The sequence below is a fragment of the Neofelis nebulosa genome, chromosome 17 (genome assembly GCF_028018385.1).
Source record: "Neofelis nebulosa isolate mNeoNeb1 chromosome 17, mNeoNeb1.pri, whole genome shotgun sequence".
Lineage (NCBI taxonomy): Eukaryota > Metazoa > Chordata > Mammalia > Carnivora > Felidae > Neofelis > Neofelis nebulosa.
In genome coordinates, this window is record NC_080798.1 from 9,018,548 (window position 1) to 9,040,712 (window position 22,165).

The following is a 22,165-nucleotide window of genomic DNA, read 5'->3' on the forward strand; positions in this document are numbered from 1 at the left end:
TCCACATCGGGCTCTGTGCTGTCCACGCAGAACCTGCTTCAGATCCTCTCTCTGCTCCTCCCCCACTTGCACTCTGAAAAATAAACTTAAAAAAGCATAATCCATGTGTGTCAGACAGATTTAATAGACAGGCTGCCTCTGGGTTATCAAGCCAAGTTTGCCTTTAGACAGAGAAACTTTTCAAAGACCAAAGTAGCTCCTGTATTTGCCTGGGCAGGAAATGCCCACCCAGCTCCCTAAGCATCGAGGGCTGAAATGGAGGGTGACTGTCCGCGTACAGATTCTGGAGTCCGCTACCCTTGCTGCACTTGTAGTTGTGGTCTGGAGCCGCTCCAAGGTTCTGCAAGGCTAACTGGCTTCCTTCTCAAGCGGTCACCAGACTGAAGTGTCCTCACCGTCACCTGACGTGATCTTCTCTGTCCAGAAACAGCTGGAATCTCAACTGCTGATGGGACCTCCCCTTTCCTGCTAATCCTCGTCAGAGCCGTGTGTGAAGTAAAAATACTCATGGTGCGGGTGGCTGGGAGGCTTGCTCTGTGAAGCATCCAACTTCAACTCAGGTCATGATCTCACGGTTCCTGAATTCAAGCCCTACATCAGGCTCTCTGTTGTAGGCACAGAGCCGGCCTCAGATCTGTCCCTCTCCCTGCCTCTCCCCCACTCTCACATGTGCATTCTCAAAAATAAACATTTAAAAGAAGAGGGACACCTGGGTGGCTCAGCTCCTCCTCCTCCAGCTTGTGCTCCCATCTCATCTCCCCACCCTTCCCAGCTCTCCAGCCTCAACAACAGCTCCCCTTCCAAAGTCACAGCTTCCACAGAGTAACCTCGTTTTAGAGCCCCACCTCCACCAAGACAAGGGTTACAGAGACGGCCCCGTAAGAGCCCTGGGAAAGATGTTAGACGAAGAGAAAGGAAAAAGAAAAAGAAAAAAAGAAAAGGAAAGGAAACCACAAAGACATCTAAGACGCTAACGGAGGAAACCTTTCAGAGCACCTCCTTATCCCAGTTTAAATGGCTCTGGGGTAGTGGGGGGTAGCCCCAGCCCCAGGTCAAAAAAGCCCAAGTTTTTGGCATGCCCTGGGACACAGACCAGAGTAGGGCTGCTGGAAAGGGCACAACCTTCTGGGAAGACATTAAAAGCAGCAAAGAAACCAAGGTGCTTGTTATCAACAGGAAATTAATTTTATTTTAAATCCAAGGGGCCACAACAAATAAGGAAATGCCTACCCTTGGCTGGCAAACTTAGGTGGTGGCCAAGAAGGTTGGGAAGAGGACGACAGCAAAGGGACGGGTAGGAACGCATCCAAACAAAACTGGGGGGGGGGGGGGGGAGAAGCCCTCTTCACTCTGGCGCAGCCTCCATCAAATACCCGTTCTCTGGAGCAAGATACCCATCACCTCCTTCAGACTCCATGTACATGTCTCGGCTTTCGTTGCCCAGACCCTCCAGCCCGTTGTCCTGGCCGCCACCACCCCCACCTCGGGCCTCATCCCTGCCCCGTTCACCACCCCGCTCCCCCCGCTTGTGCTCGCGATCCCGGTCTCGGTCGCGGTCCCGGCGCCGCTCCCGTTCGCTCCGGTGGCTCCGACGTCGTTCCCGGTCTCGATCCCGGCCCTTCTCCTCCGGACCGTCAGGGCCGTCAGGACCCAGCTCCCCAGGAGGCCCGTCATCGGGCGGCGCATCACCAGCCTCAGAGGGCTCCGCCATGTCGCCACCGCCTCCGCCACCACGTAGCTCCTCCTTGCGCTCCCGCTCGCGTCGTGCCCGCTCCCGGCTCCGGCTACTTCGCCGCTTCCGTTCCCGGTCCTTGTCCTTGCTACGCTCCCTGGATCGCCTCCGCTCCTCCTTGTCGCGACTCCGTGAGCGCCGCCGCCGGTCCCGAGAGCGGGAGCGTCGCCGTTCTCGCTCCTTGTCTCTCTCACGGCTTCGTTCCCTGCGCTCCCGCTCGCGGTCCCGGTCCCGGTCCCTGTGGGGAAGCGGGGAGGGGCCGGGCCTGGATGAGGTGGGCAGAGGTTTGTGGCGGGGCTCCCCCACGTGACCGCCCGCGTCCCAGGAAACCAGCTGCCCAATCTTACCTCTCATCGTAGCGGGAAGTATCATCCCGGCCCGAGTGCCGGATGTTCACGTCGGCCCCGCCTCTTCTGGTACCACCGAGGCCACCTCCTGGGGCGGGGGCGGGCGGAGAAAGGGTCAGTCCAAACAGGGCACTCAGGGAAGGGAGACGAGGCGCATCAAAGAGCAAAAGGCAGGCCTGCAACCGCCAGTGGCGGCTGCGCTTTAACAGGACAGCGGTGTTCACACACTTGAGGCCTTTCCCCAAGCGCCAGCTGGTCAACACCTGTACTCAGAATCCAAAGCGCACCCTTAACCTCCAAGTCCACACAGCCTCCCCAACCCCTTCTGCTCAGCTGCCTCCTGACACGACGCCAAGCTAGAAACCTAACTAAAAAACGTGGTCGGCCTCAAATCCTCCAACAGTTTCCCACTGCCTTTACTCCAAAATCTCCATCAAGCGGCCTCCAGAAGCTGGCCACTGGTTCTTCATTTTCGGGGCGCTTTTCAACCCCCTCACACTATCTCCGTCTCCTCTCTGCCCCACTTCGGGGGATCATTCACTGCTCTCCTTGGGGTCTGCTCTTCCGTGTCCGGTTAACTTACTCCCCCTTTACGGTCCTCCTGAACACCATTTCCACCGCAAGCCTTCCCGAACCTACCCCACTGCCCGGTTCCCCACCATTTACTCACGGACTGAATACATTTCCTTCCTAAAACTCAGGTGGCGCTTCACAGTGCACACGCCCCTGTGAGCAGGGAGCTCCTGCCTTTTCAGACTGTTACGCACCGTGAAAGTCAGGACTAGGTCTGGATTTGCTGTCACCAGCATGTAACGTTAAGTGTCTACGCACAGTAGTCAAAGGACAACTAAGGAGCAACGGCGCCTTCTTCGGATGGCAAAACAAACCCAGAGAGTCACTTGCCCACACGGGGACTTGGCAACGAAGGTGCAGAACTGGGACAGGAATCCCGGCCGACTCCAGAAGCTGCCCTCTTGTGCACTGTTCCGCACCACACAGACCGGAAGCAAGCTTCAGTGAGGCGGGCCGGAGTTCCACGAAAGGAAAGGACTTCCAGCAGTGCCGGGTGAAAACAGGCAAAGGATGCTCGGAGAGCAAACATTCTAACAGGCACAGGCAACTGACCGGGCATCTGGAACGTCACAGGTATGATGCGGAACAGACTTGTGTCTTCAACTGTCAGGTCACAACCCAGCAATGGATCACACCACCAATTAGATGGGTTGCAACCAACACACATTAAAAAAAATAAAAGGCGCCTGGATGGCTTAGTCGGTAAAGCATCCGACTTGAGCTCAGGTATTCTGTGGGTTGCACTCTGTGGGTTGGAGCCCCTCGTCGGGCTCTGTGCTGACAACTCAGAGCCCGGAGTCTGCTTCAGATCCTGTGTCTCCCTCTCTCTGCCCCTCCCCCACTTACTCTCTCCTGGTCAAAAATAAACATTATCAAAAATTTTTTTTTAATAAACAAAAAACAGGGGCACCTGGGTGGCTCAGTCGGTCAAGCGACCGACTTCGGCTCAGGTCACAATCTCACAGTTTGTGAGTTCAAGCCCCACGTCGGGCTCTGTGCTGACAGCTCAGAGCCTGGAGCCTGCTTCGGATGCTGTGTCTCCCTCTCTCTCTGCCCCTCCCCCACTCATGCTGTCTCAGAAATAAACATTAAAAAAATAATAGTAATAGTAATAATAATAATAATAATAAACAAAAAACAAAGTAAAGCAACAGAATATAAAATACTAGTATAGACTGTCTGTAAAAAAGGTAATTTCTGGGGGAGCCTGGGTGCCTTAGTTAAGCATCCAACTCTTGATTTCAGCTCAGGTCACAGTCTTGTGGTTGTGAATTCGGGCCCCACATCCGGCTCTGCGCAGATAGTGTGGAGTCTGCCTGTGACTCTGTCCCTCCTCCATACTCGCTCTCTCAAAAATAAACATTAAAAAAAAAAAAAAAAGGTAATTTCTGTTCATAAAACTTTTGTTTGGGTTATAATTTTGCATGTATACGTGCTGCGTCAGGAAGTACCAGGTACTGCTATCGCAACATTTGAATGCCAACTGACCTAGAAGATTCTGGGATTCCGGGATTCTACCAGAACAGGAAACAGCACTCTGAAGAACTCACTCCACCCCAGAGAAATGAGGGCAAGATAAAAACCGATCTGTTGTTCAGAGAGCCAGCAGTTGAATGTGTGGTCTCTGTCACACAGGCAAGTTCAGGGTGAGAAGAGTGGGCGGGAAGGCAGGATTAAGAGCAGAGCACTGATCCATCTGACAGGTCTACCCGAGGAGGACCATCTTCTTGGACAACTGTCACTCACCCTCAAAGAAGTAGGTCCTTAACAGGCATGTTTGGACGGCAAGACCTCAGACCCAGGTCCAGGCCCAAGGCTGCGCCACTGAGACCCACCCACCCCAAAACGCAGAGACTCAGTCAAGACTGAGTATAAAGCAGGACACACACTGGGCCAGTGCAGGGAAACACAGAAGAGATCAGTCTGCACAGATAGCAGGCAAGACAGAAGTAAGCTGCAGTGACACCAGAGGTGGCTCCTGGCAACTTAAGGTCTGGCTACCAGGTCCCCTTCAGGCCAACTGGCATCACACATCTTTGGGCTCCAAAGGATCCGTGGGATTCTCGATCAACAAGGCTCCTTTGTGCTTGAAAATCCTCAAATGTATTTCTGATACCTGCAACCAAACTGACCTTGACTGACACTGTGAATGACAATCAGAGACAGACAAAGACTTGCTCTTGACTAAAACACATGGTAAGGGCGCCTGGGTGGCTCAGTCAGTTAAATATCCAACTCCTGATCTCGGCTCAGGTCATGATCTTATGGTTCGTGGGACTGAGCCCCGTGTCTGGCTGGGTGCCGACAACATGCAGCCTGCTTGGGATTCTCTCCTTCCCTCAGCCCCGCCACCCCCCGCCCCATGCACATGGCTCTCTTTCCCTCTCAAAAGAAATAAACATTAAAAAAAATTAGAGTAAAAACATGGGGGGCGCCTGGGTGGCTCAGTCGGTTAAGCATCTGACTTTGGCTCAGGTTATGATCTCATAGTTCTTGAGTTTGAGCCCCATGTCGGGCTCTGTGCTGACAGCTCAGAGCCCAGAGCTGCTTTGGATTCTGTGTCTCCCTCTCTCTCTGTCCCTCCCCTGCTGGTATTCTCTCTCTCTCCCTCTCTCTCTCTCTCTCTCGCTCTCTCTCTCTCTCAAAAAAAAAAACAAAAAGATTTTTAAGAAAGTAAAAATATGGTAAACAGGCATTTGCTGAACCAACGTATCAACAGACAAGCAAGAGCAAAGAGTCAGTGGATGAGAGGGTGACATTTACAACCCTACCAGGGGCTCCTTGCCAAGCTGGGCATCTGGTATGCTGAGCTTGGTGAACTCTGAGGTGACCCCCACTTTCCAGGATAAGGAGAATGAGGCACAAAGAGAGGAAGTCCACCAACTAGAGAGTAACCCAGAACAGGAAGACAGCCCTCAGGAATGATGACGGTGATGAGAGACAAGCTGGAGAGAGGAAGGAAAGACGTGAGCAGCCAGGCAGGCAGAAAGTGGCAGGGAATGCAGAAGGGATGCAGGCCTGCCGGGGCCCAGCCCACACAGGGAGCGCTCACCTAGCCGCCGGGGCCGCCAGCCCTTCACGGTTCGGCCCCTCTCCACGTCCACAAGGACCCTCCTGCCGTCAATCTTCTTGCCATCTGCGTGCTTGTAAGCGGCTGCAACAGACGTGGGGGGGGGGAGGGGGAAAGAGTCCCCAGAGGGTCCTCTAGTCAGGACAGGGCCCGGCTCTGTGGCATCCCCACCCCCATGTCCCCATCAAGGCACTCTGTGCGCAGGCGCACACACACACACACACATACACGCGCGCACACACACGCACGCAAGCACACGCCCACCAGACAGCCAGGCAACTGACAGCCAGACTGACCCTCTCCCAAACCAGGAGGGGCCTGCTCCATCTCGGAACTTGTTCATCACCCCCCAATTGCTACTGGGGGGAGCAGGACCACCCCAACCACCACCCGCCCACCTGGGCTGCCAAGCCCTGCCTACTCCCACCCGACAGAGCAGCCCCCTCCTGTCCAGGCGGCCAAAGTCGCTGCAAAGAAACTGAAGGTTAACTTAAGGTTGGACTCTGCTGTGGGGGAGGGCTCCTCCACAACCCCAGGCATGCACCCTAAAACATCGTGCTGGGGGAGGAGGCCCAGCTGGGCCGCACTGCACCCCAGTTCACACCGTTTTATTTTTTATTTTTTTGTGTTTTGGGGGACGGAGGTGAGTGTGGGGGGAACAGACATCAGAACAGAAAATGAACCAGAAAAGGGTGGGAGAAATCTTCAGGAGATGGCAGGGAGCAGAAGGGTGGGGTTACGGTGCTCCCAGGGGGCCTGGAGGGGCCCCCTACAGCAGGTGGGGGAGAGGGAAAGTGGAGGGAGGCATGGGAGGCGTGCGGTGCTCCTCACAATTCCTGCCTTACCTGAGCCGACTGACTGCCACCCAATCCCAGCCCCCGTCCCATCTCTCCCTCCACAGCCCCTGCTCAACAAACACTGGGAGGCCAACCCCAGCCTGAGCCTGCCGGGCAGAGCGAGGAGTAGAGGGGGAGATTCGGGGTGAGGCATGTTCCTGCTCTTGGGCAGGGCACAGCAATGGGCAGGCCCGACCCAGGGCCTGTCTCACACGGGCGTCGGGAAGGCCAAAAAAGTCCGTTTCCCACCCCCAGCCCTGGCCTAGGGAGTTGTCCTCAACCAACCACAATACCCTGCCCCGCCCCAGCCCGCTCCCCCCCAAATAACAACCAGAGGAAGAGAAAAAGGTGCCATTTACCGATGCCGGCCTTGCGGGTGTCCAAACCGAGCGGGATGGGGGGGGCTCGGCAACTCCTGGGGGCCTGGCGAGGAGGCGGGCTTCCCGGGGGGGGACACGGGACCGCTTACCTGGAGCCCCCAAGCTTACCTGAGCACGCGCACAGACCCCACACCCACCACCATGGGGTCAGCTAAAGCTACAGGGAGGGAAGTGGGGGGGTTCTAGGGAGCCAGTGGAGAGGGAGAGGAACCACGTCTCCTGCACCACCTGGAGGCAGGCAGAGGAAGTGGCGGACCCCAAAGAAACCTCATGGAGGCCTTAAAAGAGGGGGAGACAAGGATTAACATCAAGTCTAGGAGCTGGTAAAGTCCCAGGACTATCTTATTGCATTTAAGAAGGCGGCTGGGGAGGCCTCAGAGAACCTGTGCGCCCTCACCTTTCCCGGTAAAGTCCACGCTAAACTAGGCACACGCCCCGCCCCCTCGCAGCACATAGAAGGACTTTTCCAACTCGAGTTCCACACTCCCTCCCGCCACCTGCAGGGCAAAGGCTGGCACCCAAAGGGGCAGCCTCAGGGGGTCCAGGAGATGGCGTGCAGCCCAGGATCTGAGGAGGAGGGGCCGCTCGGCCCCCGAACCCAGAGGAGGGTAGTGGGGGGACGGGAGTGAAGGACCGGGAACACAGTCAGGCAAAGGAACCCTGCTCTGGTTCAGTGTCCCAAACCCCGGAAGAAGCCCAACCCAGGAGTACCAGCAAAGAAACCACGTGACATGTGTGCTTCTAGGCTCGTCTTTCTCTCCCTCTCTTAGGTCTCTATAGACAGCGGAAGGGTTTTAAGTAGAATCTACGACACCTTCAGCCCCTGGCAGCCTGTCACTTGGTCCCTCCCACACTCCAATCCCCAATTCCGTGCACTCTGCAGAGCCGCTGGGCACCACGGCCCTTAGGTAGGCCTCGACCAGGAGAAGGCAGACAGAAAAGGGGCACAGCACCCTGAATCTAGCAACCAGAAGGATTCTCCAGGGCCACCACAGTGACAGCCCCACAGAAGCACAGGGGCAGGGAGCAAAGGATTGAAGGGTTCCATGCGGAGCCCTCCCCCCAGTGCGTCCTGTCTTCAGCATTCCTGTAACCTTCCCACTGACGCCATGAAGCCAGGTTAAGTCAGGGGCTGGGTGGAGCCCAACTGGAGAGGCCAGACGCCTTTCCAATCAGGGTCCGTCCTTCCCTTCCTGGGACCGACAAGATTACCAGAGAGGCTGTGGACTGGGGGCAGGGGTGGCAGGAGGGACAAAGGGCACCCAAACAAGGAAAGGGTTCCGGGTGCGGGGAGGTTGAGGGGGCGACTGGGGATGGGAGGAGGGAGGCCTCACTGCTCCTGCACTGCCTGGCTAAGCTGGGCTAGTGTGCGGTGCTGAGTGATCTTACCCATGATACAAACCCTTATACCAACCATACACTGAGGTGTTGTAAGGGGAGCGTAAGCATCAGCTGCAAGCCAGCTGCGTGGTGGCTGCAGTGACAATAAGAACAGTCAATTAATACGGCGGCCCCTGGACACGCCGCAGCCCTGCCCGCCCCCGCCCATCCATCCCTGCCCATGTGGACGCCGCCGCGGCCTCAAAGGGGGCTTTGGAGATGTGGGGGCAGGCGCCGAACACGCCTACAGGCCCACTGCCCGCTGAGGAACAGGGTGGGGGGCCAGGGGTGGGGAGGCGGAGGGTCGGGTGGCCCAGCCCCAGTTCTGCTGGGGGGAAGAGAGGGCAGGTTCAAAGGCCAGTCCTCAGTCTGACCTAGCCACCCCCACTTCTGGTGGGGGGAATGGGGAGAGGCTCCCCAAACACCCGACCCCTCCCCCCCACATCCAGCTGGCCCCAGCTCCCACCCAGTTCCCTCCTTGCCCCTGAGGTTCAACGTGTGACACTTACCTCCCCGGGTTCACACACACACACACGTTGTGGGGGATTTTGGTTTTTGTTTTTTAAAAAACACGTATATAAAAAAAAAAAAGATATATCAGAAACAGAGGGAGGAGGAGAAGAGACATCGCTAATGTCAGGTTTGGCAGGGCAGGGCAGGGCAGGGGTTGGGGACAGACGACAGGAAAGGGCTGGGCAGCAGAGAAGAGAGAGGGTCAGAGGGCAGGGCTCGGGCCAGAGGTACTCACAGTGCATGTCTCGCTCATGTTCGTACTCGATGAAGGCATAGCCACGGGGCTTTCCTGACCGCTTGCTGTAGACCATGTGTATCTGAGGGAGGCAGCCGGTGGGGGGTGGCGCAGAGATTAGTTCTCAGACAAGGAAATCCCACCCTTTCAACCACAGAGGCGGCCTACGCCAGCGACAGATGCCTCACACCCTGTCCCCGTCCCTGTCCCTGAGAGCCCCAGGTGACTAATGCCCTCCCAGCACCGGGCTCAGCAGTGGACGCGCACACTGCTCTCAAGCCCTCACTACTGCTCAGAGCGCTCAGGGGACTTTTCGATGAAATCGAGGCCCGCCAGTTAAACACAGAGCCTTGCTCCACAACGGCAATCGGCACACGCTTCTGCATCTTCCCTAAAGGGCCAGACGGCAGATGCTTCCAGTTCCATGGACCTGACAGTCTCTGCCCCGACTACCCGCCTCTGCCTCACAGCAACGGGAGCCACAGACAACGGTAAACAAACAGGCTTGGCTAGTTACCACTTCTTAATTTTACTCCTGCTACCCAAAATCCCCTGCGAGGAAGTACAGTCAGAATGGAAAGGCAGCCCATGGACTCTGAAGCCCTGAAATGATGGGATGCATCCTTGGGGCCAGGAACCAGCCTTCTCCCTCCACCCCCCGCCACCAAATCCCTTTCCAATTCAAATAACCCCCCGTCCCAGTCCACTCACTCTTTTGATGGGTCCGTACACCTCAAACTCTCTCCGGAGCTTGGATTCTGTTGTGTCATAGTTCTACCAGGAGACAGACAGACCCAAAGTTAAGTGGGAGAAATTAACCATCCCCAAGCCCTCAGAACATTCCAGGACCTGGCCTACTGTCCTTTGTCCCACACCCAAGCTCTCAGCAGCGCAGGGTTTTGGCTTCTCTGGGGCTCCATGGCTGGGGAGCTGGGGACTCACCACTCTAGCCACAAAGAGAGTCTTGAAGGCATCACCCTGAGCATTGGGATCATTGTGAGGGTCCCCTGTGCAGAAGAAAAGAATGTGTAAGTAGAAAACATCAACAGTCACACACAGCAAGAAAGGCGGACGGACAGAGATCCGTTAGAATAAAATTGCTGGTGACCTGGAGACCTTGGACACGCTCCGTTTTCCAGTTTCCCTGGGGCACAGCAGCCTTTATCTCAGTAACCAGTTTAGGTTGATGGGGGAAGGGGACAGGCTGACCTCAAGCTGACACTGGATGGGGGCCAGGAGTCTGAACACCATTTCAGACCTATACATGTTAAAGCCCCAGCCCCTTCCAGGTGAAGGCTGGGCATCCAGAGGCAGCCTGACCACTCCAGGTGCCAGGCTCCCTCCCTCAGCTGCGGGGCCACGCGGCCACCCAACGACACGGCTTGCACCTACAGCCCTCAGGAAAACCTGAGCTCAAAGGCTGGGAGAGAGCCTAGCAGTGTCCACCTGCTTTCTGCCCCATGACCTCTGTGCCCCAGGGAGAAACCCAGGCCTGGTGCTGGAGCGCACGAAATGCTCAACAGGTGCTTACTCCCAACCCTCCTACCACGAGGCCACTGAGGAACAACCATCTCCACAGAAAGGAGCCAAAACCTATTACAAAACCAATTCCTGGGGGGATTCTGGTGGGTCAGGCCTGGGAAGAAGTCCTTTTCACCAACTATAGAGGCCCAAGCACACACAGCGGTCCTCGACTCCTGCCAGGGTCCCAAAGGCACCCCGACCACTTCAGAGCAAAGGCGGTTCTTCCATGTGACACGACACAGCACAACCCTTAGAATGACATGCCGTATCCCAAGAGAATGTAAAAAAACGAACGTTAATAATTTATTCAACACATAATTAGGCCCAGACACTGCCGCACGCTGAAAATGAATCCTCATTCTGCAAACGGAAACTAAGCCAACCCCCGAAGCATGGAAGAGGAAAAGTGTCAGAGCAGCCAAGAGGCCAAGCCCGGCTTTACGTCCCAGCCCAACCTCACAGCCCCGGTGTTCTAACTACCAAGCTCCATACCGAACACCTACACACCAGCTTCTCAGGATGACAGGCTGGGTGCCGCAAGAAGCCAGAGAAATAAAGCTGCAGACCTGAGGAGGCTAGGCTGCGAACACAAGCGAAACTCAAGATGACTTCAGGGAATGTATTACAAACCAGAGAACTGAGCCTAACTACCTGGAAAGTGACGGTGGCCTTTGAAGACAACGCCACCTTTGCGCCTACCCCCTTCAGTTCCTCACTATCCCTCATCCTTCCGTGTCGTAGTTTTCTGTGCCCCGGTATCTCGATCTACACCGACTGCTCTCGTCCGTTCGTCCAACAGGTATCTGTGCAGTGCTGACGAGTTCCCGGAACCGTCGCACGGAGCCGGGGATTCAGTGGCGCACAAGACAAAACACAGCCCCGTCCTCTCGAAGCTCAGACACTCATGCGGGGAGGCCGACAGCAAACTCGGTGAGGAAGTCATCTGGTTCCATCACAGAGTGACAGACCCAGGGTGAAGAGTTGTAATGGGCAGGTCAGGAAAGGCCTCACCAGGATGAGGACATCTGACTGAAGACCTGAAACCATCACAGCTGCAACGGGAAACGCATCTGCCAACCCCAGGCAGCAGGTGGCCTAACAGGCGGGGTAGGAATGCTAAGGCTACAATGGTTGCAGGGGATGGGGGAGAGGACCAAGGCCAAACGGCAGACACTGAAACTTCCTGACGTGCCGTGGAGGTGCCCGGCAGCATCCAAGGGACACCGCAGAACTCTCTGCGGTTCTTGCTTACTCGAGGGTTGCCCTTGAGTGTGGCCAAAGGGAAAAACTAGTGCAGCTGAGCCGGGAACACCCGTGTGTCTGCAAAAAGAAGACGTCAGCAGGAAGAGGGCAGCAGAGAACTGAAGCCGGTCAGCAGCTCACCAGCTGGTGCACTTGTGCGCACAAACTCAGGGAACTCCCGCGCTGGCACCTCTGCCCTTGGAAAACCCCTGGTTAAAGGGATTATCTAGGTAGCAACCCCGAGCAGGAGCTTGAAGAAACGCCCTATGGAGCCGGGAAGCCTGTTCAGCCTTTCAGATGGCAGGAAAAGTATTTCGAAACTCTCGGCTCTTGGGAAGTATACTGCCCTCAACGAGCCCCGGGTTTCCTGATCTTAAAAATGGGAGTGATAACCCCCCGCCACACTTGGAAGCTGGGAGAAGTCAACGGTATGAAGTACACCAATTGCTTAACAAGGGACAAGGTCCCCTCGAATGGTAGCTGCCACCGGTGACAAGGCAGAACCAACTTCTGTAGTTGGAGATGGAGGCTCTTAGGGCCATGAAAACCCTAACGTACTCGACCTGTTTTTTTTTTTTTTTCTTTCCAGTTATACAGAAGTTCAAACACTGAGGGAAGCAGAGAATAATATAATGAAGCCCTATGAACCAGCTTCAATTATCAACACATGGCCATGTTTGCTTCATCTGTACCCCCATCCCACCTAAGTATTTTAAATCAAACACCAGACATAGCATTGCAGTCTCTAACAAAGAATTTTAAAGAACTCATCACCACCGTACTCTTACTAGACCTTAAAAGGTTAAGGTCAGCTCCTTAACCCGAAACCCAGGGTTCAAATGTACTCTGTTATTTCCAAAACTGGACTTTTAAAGTTAGTTTTTTTGTTTTTGTTTTTGTTTTTTTTTAACGCTTATTTAAAAAGAACGGGGCAGGGGGGACATAGATCTGAAGCTGACGGAACAGAGCCTGATGCAGGACTCTGCACCCACAAACCATGATATCAAGACCTGAGCCAAAGCTGGACATTTAACTGAGCCACCCAGGCGCCCCAATGCAGTTACCTCATTTAAATCAGGATCCAAACAAGCATACACATCACTTGCTTGACCGATCTTTTGATTCTTTAATCGTTTTTGGTCCACTCCCTGTCCTTTCTCCTTGTCATTTATTTGTTAAAGAAACTGAGTTACAACTTTGTTTCATACCATTTCCCACATCCTGAATTCGACCAACTACATCTTTATGATGTCGTTTAACCTACCAAGATCCCATTCTTAAAAGTGTGGAAAATAACTTCTAAGGGGAGAAAAGATTTATCCAAGGCCACCTGGCAGTTAAGCAGCAGGATCGGGGTTACAACGCACAAGGGTCAGACTGCAAGGCCTGTGCCCTACAATACAACCAAGACTCCCCAAATTAACTGCCGATAATTCTGTGTGCCGAGCCCTATAGCAGCTGGGGCCATGGTGGTGAGCAAATCGCATCCAAACACTGCTCTTAGAGCAGCTGTGAACCCACAGTGTAGAGATGGAGATGATCTTCAAATCTCCCCTGCAGACCAAAGCGACCAACCTGTAGCAGGACTCGGGGCTTTCAGCACACAAGGTGACTTGACCCGAGCAAGGAAGTCACGAAAGGCTTCCTTGAGAAGTGACAGCTGAACAGGGATACAAAGAGCTGTTACACATAAACCAAGGTGTCATCAGAGACTGGGGGAACAGCCTTGTTCAAAACAGACTTGGGCAAAAGCCCAATGCCAGGGGACGTTCCAACAAGAACTAGGCATGAGAAGAGGCCGCTGTAGCTAGAGAGGGAAGGAGGCACAGTGCACAACAAGTTTGAAACAGTGGGCAGGAGACTTTCATCTTTAAGCTGAGAGCAAAAGGAAGCTGTTAGCAGAAAATGATACAAAGTTGTACTTTAAAAAGACCCAAAGAACTTGGTGGAGACAGGCACGTAGGTAATCAGACGGTTACTGTGTGTCCAAGCAAGAGAAAACCTGAGTGGTGACACATATGGAGAGAAGGGTCAGATCTGGGACATTCAGAGAGTAACAGGACAGGTGGTGGTGACGAACTGGAGAAAGGAGTAAAGAAAGTGTTAAAAACAAACTGGGTGGCAACAACAGAGAACATGACTTGCAAGGCTACATGGCCATGTTCCAGGGAAGAAAACATCCAAGGAGACCAGGTGGGAAGAGGAAATTCTGAATGCGGTTTGAACACAGGGTCTGAGAAAGGACAGGAAGGCAGCTCTGGTGAGTCATTGCTCAGAGAGCTCTCTGCTGGTAGCAGGCCTTTAGATGCTTGGCATCTGCATAAGAGCCCTGAGGAAACATGCCACTCCAGGGAATAAGGTCCAAAATGACACGATTCACCAGCCTCACAGGAGCTGAAAGAAAGACTGAGTCTTCCAACTACAACATCCTTACTCCAACAAGAAAGGGCCACTTGAGACCGACGTGACCCTCTGTGACTCTGGTTAATGACTGCGACTATAACGGATCTGTCCTGCAGCCCAGGACACCCAGCTGGTTGTGGGAGTCTCCCCCGTACAGTGTGCAGCCCGAGGTACCAGGCCTCCCTTCCCACCAACCCTGACCCCACGCTGTACTTCTAAATCCTAAACCAAACACAGTACTTGGCCAACTTTGTGGGCTAAAAACCCCACCTTCCCAAATTAGAGTCCTGGGTTGGATTAGCCGGAGAGAAATGCAAGAAGGTTTGAAGAAAAAGAGATGGGAAAAGAAGAGAGACTTACACATTTTTAGCTCTGTCTCCACTTCCTGCTGTCGCCGCTCAATTTTTTCCCGTCTCTGTCGGGAAAAAGGTGGACAACTGAATGTGGAAAGAAGTGCCCTGATGTCAGGGAACATCCTGGAGAGAAAATGGCAAAACGACATGTGGCCAAGAGATGAAAATTACATACCTTCCTCTCCATGCGTTCCTCCCGGGTTTCTGCTCGAGTTGGGGGAGGGGCATCTCGAGGGTCCTGGAAATAAGAAGACAGGTGACAGGGTGGGAGGGACAGGGAGAAATTGCAAGGGACACCCATCCAGAAAACAACACGTGCCTCAGCCACTCACACACAAACAAGCAAACACGGACAGTTCCCAGGCCAGTGGAGGTGGGGAGTGGCATCAAAACCTGGTCCACAGACCAGTGCTACCCACAAACTGTTCCCAATCTGTGACCAGAAAAATAGACAAATCAGAAGAATTCAGAAACTTCTACAGCAACCTGATAGAGCAGTTTTATGCCTGCTGAAATTAACAAAAACTCGATCTTGGGGCGCCTGGGTGGCTCAGTCGGTTGAGCATCTGACTTCGGCTCAGGTCATGATCTCGCAGTCTGTGAGTTCGAGCCCTGCGTCGGGCTCTGTGCCTGACAGTGTAGAGCCTGCCTGGGACTCTCTCTCTGCCCCTCCCCCGCTCATGCTCTCTCTCTCTCTCTCTCTGTCTCTGTCTCTGTCTCTCTCTCTCTCTGTCAAAAATAAATAGACATTGGGGCGCCTGGGTGGCGCAGTCGGTTGAGCGTCCGACTTCAGCCAGGTCACGATCTCGCGGTCCGTGAGTTCGAGCCCCGCGTCAGGCTCTGGACTGATGGCTCGGAGCCTGGAGCCTGTTTCCGATTCTGTGTCTCCCTCTCTCTCTGCCCCTCCCCCATTCATGCTCTGTCTCTCTCTGTCCCAGAAATAAATAAAAAAAAAAAAGTTGAAAAAAAAAATTAAAAAATAAATAGACATTAAAAAAAAAACTGAAAACAAAAACAAAAACGAAAACAAACAACTCGATCTTGGGGCGTCTGGATGGCTCAGTCGGTTGAGCATCCGACTTCGGCTTAGGTCATGATCTCATGGTTCATGAGTTCTAGCCCCACACTGGGCTCTGTGCTGACACCTCACAGCCTGGAGTCTGCTTCAGACTTTGTGTCTCCCTGTCTCTCCCCTGCTTGTGTGTGCGTGCTCTCTCCTCTCAAAAATAAATATGTTTAAAAGATAAACAAATAAAAACTTGATCTTTTATTCTGTGGTCTTTCTTTAAAGATACGAGAAAAATCAGAACAATCCCTTCGTGTTTACCAAAAACCCCAATCTGCAAAAGATTTGTCCGTTATCATAGACAGAGATCGGGACCAGGGCTGATGCCAAAGAAGAGGACAGTGCAGTTCAGAAGCAATGACTGGACCCCTCCTGAGGGCCAGGGCAGTTCCTGAAGATCTCCCCAGCCACTCATTAAACGGTAACTGCCACATGACCACATCATCAAGGACGCCACTGGCCTGTAGCCATTAAATTAGTTTAATTAGCTAATAACACTTCCCAGTACCGGTTCACCGAGGGTGGCAAATCCTACTAAAGAGCCAACCTTCTATTATCTCTCCACTAACTTCTGCCCTGCAGCTTCCTCCACCTTCACGGCCCTTTCTTACTTGAGGCCAGAACTTCCCGCTTCTGACTTCTGGCTGTGTGCCAGCATTTCTCAGGTGTGTTCTGATGCACCTTAGAAGGTGGATGTTGTCGGGCCAGTTTTACCAACGACAAAAACAGAGGCCCAAGTTACATATTTGTGTTTTCCCTGCAGTTGCATAGCCGACATTCTCAAGCCCACACCAACATCATCCTATTAACAACAAAACCGGTCAACGCAGTTAACACCGACGTTTCGCCGACTGGTTGGTGCCCAGCCCTGTAATAAGTGTCGCAGTTAATTCCCCACCAACACTATGAGGAAAATACTACTATCCCCTGGCAAAAAATGAAGAAATCAACTAAGAGAACACACCATTTGCCCAAGGTCACATGGCTGATAAATGGTGTGCCAAGGACTGCCTGACCCCAGAACCTGAATCCTCAGCTGCTACTTACTGAATTTTCAACAAAAACCCTACAAGGAAGCATCATCAACCCCTTTTAAGACAGAGAAACTGAGAATCAGAAAGAGTAAGTCCCCCGCCTAAATCACACAGAAAGTGTCCAGAAACTGGACTCTCAAATCCAGCTCCCCGGCCTCAGAACCCAAACCACTAAGAGTCTGCTCAGCGAACTCACCTCAAACTCTCGGATGTAGGGCGCAATGCCACAGTAAGGTTGATTGTGGTGTTTCTCATGTGGCAGTTTCTCCAAGGGGGGCAGGTATGGGATAGGGTCACGGGGAGCAAAGAGGGCCAAAAGGTTGGGTGGCAGGAACTGGGTCATCTTGCCAAGTCTGAGGGAGGAAGGACAGCCTTAGGTTAGGGTGACCGGGAGAGACGAAGCCCCTATAATCCCGGGACTCCCAAGAAGAAAAAGAAAGAGGAGTAAGATCTCAGTATTAAAGCAGGTCCTGGAAGAACACGGAATGATCGTATGGCTCACGGCAAAGAACTAAATCTGAACGAGAAATATAAAGTTCACGGGGGAAGGCTGTGAGAGGGCGAGGCAAGGCTGGTAAGGGCAGCAATGACTGAAAAAGAGTTTACGAGGAGTTAAAGTCTCAGGGTCCCGAGCAAGGAGCCGTGGGGCTGGGAGGTTCCCTGCGAGCGTGTTGGGGGGAGGGGCTCAACGATCCTTACGAGGGAGGTCCAAACCAATGGCGGCTGGTGGTCCCACACCTTGGAGACCAAGTTACGGGGGCGAGAATCACAGCAAGTCTCCGATCAAGGGAAGAAGCTGGTAAGCAACAAGCCCCTCGAGCTGGGGGCTTGTGGGTAATAAATGCAGGCCCCCAAAGGCGAAAGGAATTATGGGTAAGGGTCCAGGGCGCCGCGGAGACGAGGAAGAAAAAAAAGCAACACACCGCAAGGGCCTGTGGGTAAGGGGCCGCGGGAGAGCTGTGGGAAGAGGGCCTCGGTGCCCAGAGGAGTCTGGGTAAGGGGTGCAGAAAGGTCCTGCGGCGGTGGCGCGGGAAGGGGGCCCGGCCGCGGGGAAAAGGCTAGGGCCCACCGCAGGGGTTTGTGGGTAGCGGCTCCGCACCCGGTAAGGCCACTCGGTCTCACTCACCCGCCGCGCGGCGCCCTCCTCGGCCTGGAGACGGTCCGGGGGCTCGCGGCGGCTGCGGCGGCCCCTCAGCAGCAGGGACTCCCGCTCTCGCTTCGACTACGGCGGCGCCCGCGTCGGTCTCCCTCAGTCGCCCGCCCAGCGCGCGCACCAGGCCGCTGCTCACGAGCCCGCGCGGCCTCGGCTCGCGACAGGGGCAAGGGGTGGAGCCAGCCTCAAATCCCTCCGCCGGCCGCGCTGCGCACGCGCGGCGCGATCCAGAACGACCCACACACACAGGGACCTGGCGGCGCCGCGGGGACTGCGCACGCGCAAGGTCACTTCCCCGCCCACGGGCACCTTAAACTCCTTTGCCGCGGCTGGCTGCAGGCCGCAGTGCGCACGCGGGTACCGCACCAAACCCCAGCCCCCACCTCCTTTCGCTTTCGGCTCCAACCGCCTCCGTGCGCGAGACTCCTCGATGCTCCGCCCCTTTCCCTAACACACTTCCCGGATCTTGTACGCATGCGACTGTTGTGTGTACGACTAAATACCCCTCCGCCGCCTGGCAAAGAGGCAAAGAGTCCGTACGTGAATGGTGTTACGTTGATGTCTAACCTGTTAAATCATAACTGTTCATTCAGCGCCTAGTGTAATGCTAGGCATTGCTTGGGCTCTGAAGATATATAGCACATGACTAAGAGAAAGTCTTTTTCTTCTTGGAGCTTACGTTGTACTGGGGAGATGATAAAGGCATTTAAAAAGAATAAATTGTTGGGGGGGAATAAATTGGGGGTTGTGGCCAACACAATAAATAAAAATAGGGCAGGGGTGCCTGGGTGGCTCAGTCCATTAAGCATCCGCTCAGGTCATGATCTCGGATTTGTGAGTTCGCCCGGCATCTGGCTGTGCTAACAACACAGAGCCTGGAGGCTGATTCAGATTCTGTGTTTCCCTCTCAGCTCCCCCCCCCCCGCCCCCATTCTGTGTGTGTGTGTGTCTCTCTCTCTCTCAAAAATAAACATGAAAAATTAAAAAAAAATAGTAATAATCCTGGGGCACCTGGGCGGCTCAGTCTGTTGAGCTTCTGACTTCCGCTAAGGTCAGGATCTCACAGTTTTGAGAGATCGAGCCCCACATCAGGCTCTCTGCTTGTCAGCCTGTCGGTGCAGAGCCCACTACGGGTCCTCTGCCCACCCCCCCCCCCCGCCCCTCCTCCCCTCGTACTCTCCCCAAAATAAATATTTTTTTAAAATAGTAATAACCTTTATTCCTCGATCTGTAGACTGAGCAACTGGGTGATTGATGGTGCTATTTATTTACTTTTATGTTTTTATTTTATTTTTGAGAGAGAGACAGAGCACAAGCAGGGGAGGGGCAGACAGAGGGGGAGACACAGAATTGGAAGCAGGTTCCAGGCTCTGAGCTGTCAGCACAGAGCCCCATGCTGGGCTTGAACCCACAGACCATGAGATCATGACCTGAGCCGAAGTCTGACGCTTAACCAACCGAGCCACCCAGGGGCCCCGGTGCTGTTGATTTAGAGAGGGGAGATGTGGGTGGAGGGGGTTATTGAGGAAGACTCACCTGTTGATCACACAGCTCTGGGTTTGGACATTGCAAAGATGTCTGACACTCAGGTGCCCTTGTGGCATTGGAATGTATGGCAGTCACGGAGAAGTCTGGGGCTGGAACCCTAGATCTGGGAGTCTTTGGGTTAGAGATGGTATCTGGAGCCATGAGACTGAATGAACTCACCTGGGAGACAAGGGAAGCTAATATGGGGAAGACCCAGCAAAGGGGCCCAAGCAGGAGTGATTGCAAGTGTAGGAAGAAAACGTTGCCTGGGTGGCCTCAGTCAGTTAATCATCTGACTTCAGCTCAGGTCATGATCTCACAGTGGATGGATCTGAGCTCCACATCAGAACTCACAGTGCGGAGCCTGCAGGGGATTCTATCTCTCCCTCTCCCTCTTTGCCCCTCCCCCATTCGCACTCTCTCAAAATGAATAAACTTAAAAAAAAAAAAACTGATTAAAAAAAAAAAAAGTAAGAAGGGCCCCTGGGTGGCTTAGTCAGTTAAGCGTCTGATTCTTGGTTTCAGTTCAGGTCATGATCTCACAGTTCCTGAGTTCGAGCCCCACAAGGGGCTCGGCACTGACAGTGCGGAACCTGCTTGGGATTCTCTCTCTCCCTCTCTCTCTCGGCCCCTCCCCTGCTCACTCTCTCTGTCTCTCTCAAAGTAAATAAACTTAAACCAATTTATTTAATTTAAAAATTTTTTTGTTAAAAAATAAAAAATTCTTGGGGCGCCTGGGTGGCTTGGTCGGTTAAGCGTCCGACTTCAGCTCAGGTCATCATCTCATGGTCTGTGAGTTCGAGCCCCGCGTCGGGCTCTGTGCTGACAGCTCAGAGCCTGGAGCCTGTTTCAGCTTCTGTGTCTCCCTCTCTCTCTGCCCCTCCCCTGTTCATGCTCTGTCTCTCTCTCTCTCTCTCAAAAATAAATAAACGTTTAAAAAAAATAAAAAATAAATAAAAAATAAAAAAATTCTCGTGTAAGAAAAAAACTGGGAGACTCGGGTGTCCAGGAAGCCAAGAGGGCAAGGGCTTCAAGGAGGCAGGGTTCGAGTCCAGTGCTGCTGGGGAATGCAAAAGATCCCGGCTGAAGTTTGGCAACTGTGGGAGACCTTAACAAGGCAGTGGGAAATCCAAAGAAGACCTCTGGTGGGGAAAAGTCTTTAGAGAGGTTTTTGTGGCAACAGGAGCAGAGAGAGACAGTAATACCAGAGGAGGGAGGTGAAGTCAAGGAAGATTTTGTTTAAAAAAAAAAAATAGAAAAGAGGGGTGCCTGGCTGGCTCAGTCCACAGAGCACATGACCCTTAATCTCAGGGTCATGAGTTCAAGCCCTACGTTGGGTGTGGAGCCTACAAAAAAAAAAAAAAAAGACATTAAGAAAGTCTTGCGATGCAAAAAATAAAAGTCTTAAGATGCGATTGTCTCCTGATGGCAAAAAAAAAAAAAAAAAAAAAGTTAAGCGTCCACTTATCATACAACCCCAGCAAGCCTATCCTTCTTTTTTTTTTTCTAGTTTTTTTTAATGTTGATTTATTTTTGACAGAGAGAGACAGAGTGCGAGTGGGGGAGGGACAGAGAGAGAGGGAGACACAGAATCCAAAGCAGGCTCCAGGCTCCGAGCTGTCAACACAGAGCCCGATGCGGGGCTGGAACTCATGGACTGTGAGATCATGACCTGAGCCGCAGTTGGATGCTCAACCGAGTGAGTCACCCAGGCGCCCCTATACATGGATTTCTGTTGCGGCTTTATTCATAATCACCAAAAACCGAAATGGAACTCAAATGTCTATACTGTGGCTAAGTAGACAAATGAGCAACCGTCCGTGTCTTGGAACACTACAGTCACAGACACAACAGGAATGGGTCTTCAACGCATTTTGCCAAGCGAAGGAAGCCTGATTCACAAGGCTACACGTTGTATGGTTTTGTTTATTTGACATTCTAGAAAAGACAGTGCTGCAGGGACGGAGGGAGAGAAAACAGAGCAGTGGTTTCCGGGAGCCGGACGTTGGGGACCGGTTGACTAGGAAGGGCAAAGCGCAGCCTTCGAGGAGTGATAGAACGATTCTATATTTTGATTTGTACTGGCAGTAACACGACTGTATACGTTGGCCGGAACTCACAAGCATACACTATGAAGGGTAATTTTTATTGTATGTCAAGTCCACCTCAATAAGCCTGACTGAACAACAACAACACCAAAAAGGCTCCCCCATTCATTGATTACAGGTGGAAAAAAATAATGATAGTGGAGAAACCCAGCAGATACTACCGTAACCAAGTGATCCAAATTCATGTCACCTGCGGTAAGACATAGCCTGTGTCTACACCGTATGAGGAGAAGGGAATTTCACCTCTGTCCCCCTCGAGAAAAACCCTCCATAATCATTACCTAGTCAAGATAAACCGCCAGGTAAACAAATTGAGGAAAAATCTACGGTGTCAATGACCAGTATTCTCGCACTTTTTGTTTCTTTTTTTTTTTTTTTTTTTTTTTTTTTTTTAAATTTTTTTTTTTCAACATTTTTTATTTATTTTTGGGACAGAGAGAGACAGAGCATGAACGGGGGAGGGGCAGAGAGAGGGAGACACAGAATCGGAAACAAGCTCCAGGCTCCGAGCCATCAGCCCAGAGCCTGACGCGGGGCTCGAACTCACGGACCGCGAGATCGTGACCTGGCTGAAGTCGGACGCTTAACCGACTGCGCCACCCAGGCGCCCCTCGCACTTTTTGTTTCTAATGTTCATTTACTTTTGAGAGAGAGAGAGAGGCGGAGACAGAGCACGAGCTGGAGAGGGC

General features: G+C 53.1%; 2 protein-coding genes across 8 annotated transcripts in view; both read right to left on the reverse strand.

The window, feature by feature from the left end:
• RUVBL2 (RuvB like AAA ATPase 2) overlaps positions 1 to 22,165 on the reverse strand; it is a 67,112-nt gene that overhangs the window by 7,627 nt on the left and 37,320 nt on the right. The window lies entirely within an intron of this gene.
• Positions 1,161 to 18,020, reverse strand: SNRNP70 (small nuclear ribonucleoprotein U1 subunit 70). 7 transcript variants are annotated; one of them, XM_058707270.1, is made up of 10 exons: positions 17,815 to 18,020; positions 16,885 to 17,041; positions 14,764 to 14,826; positions 14,596 to 14,672; positions 10,009 to 10,073; positions 9,778 to 9,840; positions 9,067 to 9,148; positions 5,705 to 5,806; positions 2,080 to 2,167; positions 1,161 to 1,997 (listed from the first exon to the last, which is right to left on the reverse strand). In XM_058707270.1, the coding sequence occupies exons 2-10, from the start codon at positions 16,941 to 16,943 to the stop codon at positions 1,346 to 1,348; spliced, it is 1,251 nt and encodes a 416-aa protein (XP_058563253.1). In that variant the 5' UTR covers positions 16,944 to 17,041; positions 17,815 to 18,020; the 3' UTR covers positions 1,161 to 1,345. The 7 variants fall into 7 exon arrangements, with proteins under 7 accessions (XP_058563253.1, XP_058563249.1, XP_058563252.1 ...); XM_058707266.1 differs by having other exon boundaries at positions 14,596 to 14,650; positions 16,885 to 17,107; XM_058707269.1 differs by having other exon boundaries at positions 1,161 to 1,970; positions 14,596 to 14,650; positions 17,815 to 18,019.

Coding starts and splice junctions, on each gene's coding strand:
- SNRNP70 (XM_058707266.1), bottom strand. CDS start 17,031: ATGACCCAGTTCCTGCCACCCAACCTTTTGGCCCTCTTTGCTCCCCGT. Junction 14,651..14,763: donor AGGAACGCATGGAGAGGAAG/GTATGTAATTTT, acceptor TTTTCCCGACAG/AGACGGGAAAAAATTGAGCG. Junction 1,998..2,079: donor ACTTCCCGCTACGATGAGAG/GTAAGATTGGGC, acceptor CACCTCATCCAG/GCCCGGCCCCTCCCCGCTTC.